Genomic DNA, 7,577 nt, shown 5'->3' on the forward strand with positions numbered 1-7,577 from the left:
GCTTTTTCGAGTTTTGCTGTTTTGAATTATGACACTATTGAAGTAAATGAGCGATATGTAATTATTTATCAATTAAAAAGTCTTTTTTGTGAAATGAAGCTTGTTTTTGTATAAATATGTTCAACGCTTTATTATATTTCGTATATTTATAATGAAGTTGTTATATAAAATTATTGTTCTCTGCACAGCAGTAAGTAATAAGTGAAAGTTAAAATTTAATTTAATTTGATATCGATGTTTTTTGGTTTTTGCAGTATCTTTTGTAATTCGGTTTTCTTTCGGTAAACCGAAAAGATCATGTTTTTATTAATACAGTTTTTTTTGAACGGTTTAAAACCTGAATAAAAAAACGATTTTTTGGAAACGGTGCCCTTCCCTAGTAACTAAACTAAGGGCCGTTTTCTAATGTAAGCAGTAAAGTTACCTTTACTAACAGGGCAGATAAATTGTTCCTCACTTTAAAGTGTTTTCGTTGTCTTATCTTACCTGTAAAAATAAATTTGTTATTCCGTAGAGTGAAACTTCACTACATTTCCGAGAGTGAAACTTCACTACATTCGTCATAAAATTTCAAAGGTTGGCAATGCAACATAAGCAAATATAGAGCAAGAGCAACTGCTAGCAAAAACCAAAACCTTGGTTGAAATATCTAATAGATCTGACTCATGAACCAAAACCAAACCAAAATTTAAAGTTGGGTACAAATTTTAAAGGTTGCATCGGGTGAGCAACAGTTTATCGATTCGAGAAATTAATGCGCTGATGAGAAAACGAAAACTCGTATATCGAGACGATAAAGTGACCGGTAAACTAAAGGTTAGATGAGAAAACGGCCCTAAGTCTGGTATCAAGAACACCGCCTTCTAAAAACCTATCGATCAGCTATTCAACGCACGATCAAAGACTGATGCTGACGTCGTAGAATATTTAATAATCTGAAACAATCCGCAGAAATGCGTAACAAAACAAAACCAAAAGTTGCACGACGCTGTCAACGCTTGTGTTTTACTATCATCGCCACCACAAACGTGGCTAACGACAAGTGAACTTAGTCATCAGATTCGTTGTTAACGGCAATCTGCTAATAAATTGAATGGACACGACAAAATTTACGAAAAGGTAAATCGAAAAAAAATATTCTAGTTTTAGTACACAGTATTTTGATCGGTGCCATCACTGTCGATGTTTGCTTTTTCATAGGATTTTCTACCTTTGGCTTTGCAACAGCTCCGACAAATTTTGTTTTTGCATTTTTGTCTTTTCATTTGTTTGCTTTACTTTGCTGTTTTTTCAATAGATTACTTCATTTATTTACAACGCTGCCGACTCGGACTTTTGGCGGTCTTCATATGACAAAAGTCGGTCTTCGTAAGCGCGCGCTTCGAGTTCAGCTTTGCTGCGCTGCGCAACGACGCTGCCGCGTTATACAAAACTGCCCAGAAGTTAGCTTAGGGGCGATCGCCACAACTTGGCCATTCAGTACGATTTGAACGTTTCGTCTTGACGGTTGATTTGATTGGGCTGCAATGTCCACAGCAGTAAAGGTGTAAAGATGGTTATTGCTTAGAACCAGAATTTTGAGAAGTGAGTTGTATGAAGTGTCGTGCAGATATTACAGATTGTGATAAAGAGAAATCATCACAGGTGATTTACATATGAATGACTTATTGAAAAACAAAACTGCTTATGCCAACGATGGACAAGTCTGTGACTAAGAGTTTATTTTAAGTGCTTAAAAGGTTGGCAAAAATCAATAAAATGATGAAATTTTTGCTAAATATGAATTTATAAAATTTTAGGTTCCCATAAAAATTGCTTAAATGTTTAATAAATATGACAAAGTACTGAATTGTACAGCAAAATATAAAATAAAATGGACCCACGCGAGGTGCGGAGTGCAAAAAAATAAAAAATATGTAATTGAAATTACTGTGTACTTGAATAAAAATAAAAATGTGAACGCTCTAAAAAATTCGCTGCAGAGTATATTGACTGACGCACAAAATAGTGAAAATGAAAAACAATGTTTCCCCGTTTTTACATATTTTCGGCTTAATCTCAATTTTTATTTATTTCAGCGGAAAAAACAAGTATTTTTTAACGAGAGATCACAGACCACAAGAAACAAAAAAGACAACTCGATGCAAAGATTTTTAAGAACTAAAAAGGGGTTCTTTTTGTGAAGCCAGTTTATAAACACTACCCTCTTAAAAGTTTAGTCGGTTGTTACTATAATCTGCAAATAGCTACAAAAATTTAAATTTGTTGATCAGAAACTAAGATTTTAAACATATGATTTTATTTGTGTAACGACTTCAACCATTAATTTTTTTCATTGAATCCATTAATCAGGAGGGTATTTTTGAGAACGTTTTTAAAAATTGGCTTTTATAGGGTTCAGCAACCTTGATTTTTTTTTAAATAATAGAAAAACTTTTAACTTTGGAGTCGACTTTATTTTGACTATTACTACGGGACGTTCAGTTCATCTTTTTCAAATCAAAATTACCCTAAAGAGTGGGAGAAGCAACTCAAAAACAGATATGTGGTATTTGGTTTATCTTTAGTAGAAATAATCAGCAAACGGCTTAATTTTTAAATAGCATATTCCTGCATAAAAAAAACGTGTGCAAATATTACATAGTTGAAAAACAACTGTTGTAAAAAAATAATATAAACGGACCCTAATTTATTCGCGTAAATAATAAACAAAGTCTTGGAACTCTGACTGACAGTAAAATTATGTGTGAAAAATATTTTAAAATTTCGAGTTTTCAGTCTTTAAAGTGCTTTTACCATGCAAACTTGAAGCTGAGAGTGTGTGGTTCTTTAAATCGTCCTCTATTAACATATCAGCTTGGAGTAAAATTTTTGTTGCATTCGAAGCACGAAAATTATTTATTTATTATTAATATCCAGTTTCGCGAAATCAATTTAAGTGAGAAATATTTTTTTTTATTTGAATTTATATGTACCTGAAAAAAAAAACTTTTCACCTTCAGTGACTAAAACAAGTGAACACATGTTGATTTTTTTTAAACAATTTCAATTTAATTTTTTTGTTTTGTTTTATTTTTATCAAAATATTGTCCAAAGGTTTCAAACTTTATAAAAAATTTAGGAAAATTTAACAAATTTTCATCAGAATATCAAACTTTTCAATCTGACCTGAGTTTTATAGCCCATACAATTTTAGTCTAAAAGTTTTAAATTTTTATGAAAATTTGTTGAATTTTCCTTCATTTTGTATAAAGTTTGAAAGTTGTATTCATATGTTTTATGTTAAAGCTTGAACAATATTTGGATAAAAAAAATTAATTGAGAAACATTTTGATTATTTAAAAAAAATCAACACGTCGTCACTTGTTTGAGTCACTGAAAAAGTTAAATGGCACTTAAGTTTAGTTTTGGATTTTTTTTTTAACTTTCGTTGGTTTTCCGATCGCCTTCATTTCAATATGCCAAACATGTGGTATCACTGCTGCTTGTCCCTGTTGCATTTGTTTGTTTACATTTTGTGCTGAACAGCACAAACTGTTGCATATCTGATATTTATTTAGCCAATATTGTTTATTTAAGTATACTTAACAGTTTAAATATCTGATCTAAAGTGAATTTTTGTAGTTAATCAACAATCTCTTCTTAAATAGCTGGGACTAAGTTCTACCGCTTTATCGATATTCGTGGCCAATATACATAAGTATATTTAAAACCAGTCTCCTAAATATCGAAATTTGACTGTCCCTTAGTATTTATTCTGTAGTATGAGTACTTTATAAAAATTAATTTGGTAATTATCAACAGAGAAAAATCTTGTTAAAAAGTTCGGGATCCCAAAATGTTCGTAAAATTCATGCATACCGATTTTTTTTTTTACTTGTGCCTAATTTCTGCCACCTTAACTTCCGATTCCACGAAAGCAATTTAAGTACAAAATATTTTTTTTCTGTCACTTAACTTCAAATAAAAAAAACATTTTTCACTTAAATTTCTTTCGTGAAACCATGGTACAATAATTTTCAGAACGTAGTTTCACTTTTACTTCTTATCCGCCATGTTAGCCATCTGACAGAAAACGTGTTTCGTATGTTTTGTTGTACCAACTTAAAAAAAAAAAATCCAGCAATTTGACGTTGGAAAAATAAAACAAAGGAAAGCCCATGATACAAAAAAGAAGGTAGTTTCATTACTAATATTTTTTGATTATATAGCAGATTTTTGACATTTCTCCAGATGCAAACATTAAGCATAGCTTTGCCACATTGAAATTTTTTGAGAGGCGAGATTTTCTTTTAAATATTTGGCATTTAATAAAAGAGTAAAATTTACATACCAAAAAAACAAGTTCATGTGTTCGATAATCAAATTTGAACGTTTTTCTCAAGCGTTTTAAAGATCCTGTGAATAATATCGATGTGCAGAGATGAAGTAATCCAGTTTTGAAACATTTATTTATTAAAACGGTTTTTTTCATTTTATTTTAAACAAAATAAATAAATTTACATAACAAAACTCTTTTTTTCATAGTCCGAAGAAGATGTATTGATAGATATTTCGTCATTAAAGCATAGTCCGAAACAGGCTTCGGAGAAGGTTGTATGGGCTCATTGCCTTACAATTAAACGAGTCACAATTCATAATTCTCCCGAAGTGAAGTATCCAGAAGTAATTCAGGATACAAAACTGTCGTGTAAATCTAACGTGGAACACAAAACCTCTAAAGAATTGGCAGCGTTTTGACAATGTAAGCAGGTCTTTGGCAAAACGTGGGGTGTGTCACAATAGGGAATCCTCTGGATTTATACCTCTATGATCAGACCCATAATTATCTATGCGTCAGTGGTATAGTGGAGCAGGTTCTCAATCAAGAGCGTGGGAAGTCTGCTTGCTAAACTTTAAAGAACTACTGCCTTGTGCTGTCCTGAAGCTTTCTCTACAATACGTGGCGCTGCTCTTGATGCACTGCTGCACTTACCGTAACTTTGTGTCTTCCTACGAGGGGAAGCTTTAAAGGCCACCTGCAGACTAAAAAGAAACGGATGCTGGTATAACACTGAGTGGGGCAAGGCGGAAATTGCTAGCGGCAGAGATCTGAGCACTTGTGTCTTTTCAATGTCACAGGATAGTACGCCACCTTTACCTTTGTTGAAGAGGTTCTATAATGTTTAGTTCCCTGCAGCTGAATGATGGTTTAATACCAGCACTGAGCCCGGAATCACACATAATCGAATCTTCAATGATGACTCCAAAACTGACTCTCTCTGGGACTTTTCTCTGGGGAAGTATGCTTCGGTCTTCCAGGCTGAGGTATTTGCAGTGACAGCCAAACTGCACTTAAAGCATTGGGCAGCCCACTAACTACTTACTTCCAAACTCTGGGTGCCAGTTCAACTGGCAGTAACTCCTATCGTCCATAACTATAATATCTATCATAGCATGAAGCACCGAAATTAAAGCCTTACCTTTGCAAAGCACATCCAAATCCTTTTCGGTGACTGGCTTTAGAAAAACTAATTCAATAATAGCTGATTTTTGCGGTGGACAATATATTTACCGGTCTTTTATTTCAAAGAAAAAGTCAGTTGGTTGCTTTTTCAAATATGGCGATGTATGAATTTCAATTTTCGTTATTGCTCAGATCGAAGACCAATTTCCTTTTACTTTTCTAAATATTTTGTTTTTACACTAAATAAATGATTATTGAGGATTAGGTATGGTAGCACGAAATGTCACAATCTGCTTAATTGTCAGGTAATTAATATGGCGCCCGAAAAGTGACAATCAAACTACCTTCTTTTTTGTATCATGGGGAAGCCAAACATACATATATGTAAGTGAGAAATTTTCTAATATATTTTAAAATTTTCTCCATAAAAAAATATGAAAAAATTAACTGCTTTTCCGTGGATGTATAGATGGATGAATATATGTAAGGATACAGCTATAAGAGCCACCGCTCAGCACAGACTTTATCGGCCGTCTATTTAAATAGTTGGGGCTCTCTTGAAATATGTACGTGAAGATCTATGGAGGTGCGCATACTATACCAACTTAATCGCTCCGACTAATTCGTTGTGTAGCAATGGAAAGACTAGCAAGCCCAACTAAATCGGCGGCCGATAAAGTCCGTGGTGTGCGATGGATCTAAAACATTTTAAACAAGAAATATTGTCGTCGCATTTCCGTTTTCCCATTTTTATTCATGCGACTAGCAGTGGCAAGTATGTATGTATTAAAAACATATATGTATACATATTAAAAATGAAGTGATCAGTTACCAAATATAGAAATACTTATGTACATATTCTGTTAAAAAATATCTTCAATAATAAGCGAAAATACCCAAGATCTACATCGTAGCAGTGGCTACATTGCGTTTTTGTCACAGACACGGTTTATGTCAAAAAAATTTGAAGTGAAACTACCTTCTAAAAATTATGTGTCACATGCGTGAAACTGGCTGTAATAATAGTTTTCAGAATATGCGTACGAATTTGTGAAAGAAATAGACGCTAATATTTTTAAAAGAGGGTAGTAAATATGTAATAAGAAGACAGAAAAATTTACCACATATTTTATACAATTTGCCTTTGTTTTGTTAAAAAGAACTTATGCATATAAGATACATACATACATAGTTACATGTGCATCCAATTTGTTACTTATTAACGAACAAAGCGATCAGGCTGAAGTAATCTACGAATACTTACTAAAATCCGATTAAATTATACGACAAATTGTTTTAGTACAATGTAATAAAGAATATTAACGAAAACACTTTTAAGTTGTCAAAACTCATCAAGAATTAAAACTTAACAAAGTTAAAGTGTGAATAATAAATCCAAAAAAAAAACGCGATTAAAAAAAAATGCGTTCCAAAATCGCACCGTACCTTGTGGGAGCGCACCTCCTGCTGCTCGCGCTACTCACATTGAGCGAAAACAGCGCGCATGCGCTCAACACAGCCGAGGCAGCAGCAAATCCGACTTGTTCACTGAAGGACAATTGTAATTTGAATGACAACTTCCTGACAGACACTGGTGAGATAAGTGACAAGGCGGCCAGCAAATTGGAGAATAAAATTAAATCCATTTTCGAGGATAAAGTAAATTACAGCCTCAAATTGTTCGCCGATGAAGATGTCATAGAGTACAACGCATTGGAAAGCAATTTATCAGAGCGCGCACGCATGGCGGCGACATCAGCGGCGAATTTAACGCTACGCCAGTTCCAAGACGCTGCTGATGTAGAAAATGATGAGCGAGGTGAGTCAGAAATTTATGTAAACGGGCCTCTTTGCCGCCTTTTTTGAATATCCGCATCACGTATCGATACCAGAGTAGAAGATCGACCTATCTCGGCAGCAAGTTGTAGAACGCCCTATCTCAGAAAACTTTTCAAGAACGCTCTACTTCTTAATTTGCTTGAAAAACACCCTATCTCAAAATTTGGTCTCAGCAGCTGCCGATTCAAAAACGCCCTATCTTAGCACATTTTCAATGTATTTTCAGCTGAAGTAGGTTCTTGAACCGAATTCTGAGATAGGGGTTTTTCAATAAAATTCTGAAATAGGGCAT

At 33.7% G+C, this 7,577-nt stretch overlaps 1 protein-coding gene across 14 annotated transcripts; it reads left to right on the forward strand.

Annotated features, from left to right (window-relative positions):
• The first annotated feature begins 1,360 nt into the window (after positions 1–1,360).
• LOC118752418 lies at positions 1,361–7,327 on the forward strand. Of its 14 annotated transcripts, none has more exons than XM_036487324.1 (2): positions 1,361–1,739; positions 6,607–7,327. In XM_036487324.1, exon 2 carries the CDS (start codon positions 6,869–6,871, stop codon positions 7,310–7,312), a length of 444 nt encoding a protein of 147 aa, XP_036343217.1. In that variant the 5' UTR covers positions 1,361–1,739; positions 6,607–6,868; the 3' UTR covers positions 7,313–7,327. The 14 variants fall into 14 exon arrangements, with proteins under 14 accessions (XP_036343217.1, XP_036343220.1, XP_036343218.1 ...); XM_036487327.1 differs by having other exon boundaries at positions 6,679–7,327; XM_036487325.1 differs by having other exon boundaries at positions 1,361–1,644.
• The last annotated feature ends 250 nt before the right edge of the window (positions 7,328–7,577 follow it).

This window comes from Rhagoletis pomonella, unplaced genomic scaffold (genome assembly GCF_013731165.1).
Source record: "Rhagoletis pomonella isolate Grant_MI unplaced genomic scaffold, Rhpom_1.0 Rhpom_scaffold_01487, whole genome shotgun sequence".
Taxonomy (NCBI): Eukaryota; Metazoa; Arthropoda; class Insecta; order Diptera; family Tephritidae; genus Rhagoletis; species Rhagoletis pomonella.

Bases quoted from the DNA above. Each gene is read 5' to 3' on its own strand.
- LOC118752418 (XM_036487324.1), top strand. From the start codon at position 6,869: ATGCGTTCCAAAATCGCACCGTACCTTGTGGGAGCGCACCTCCTGCTG.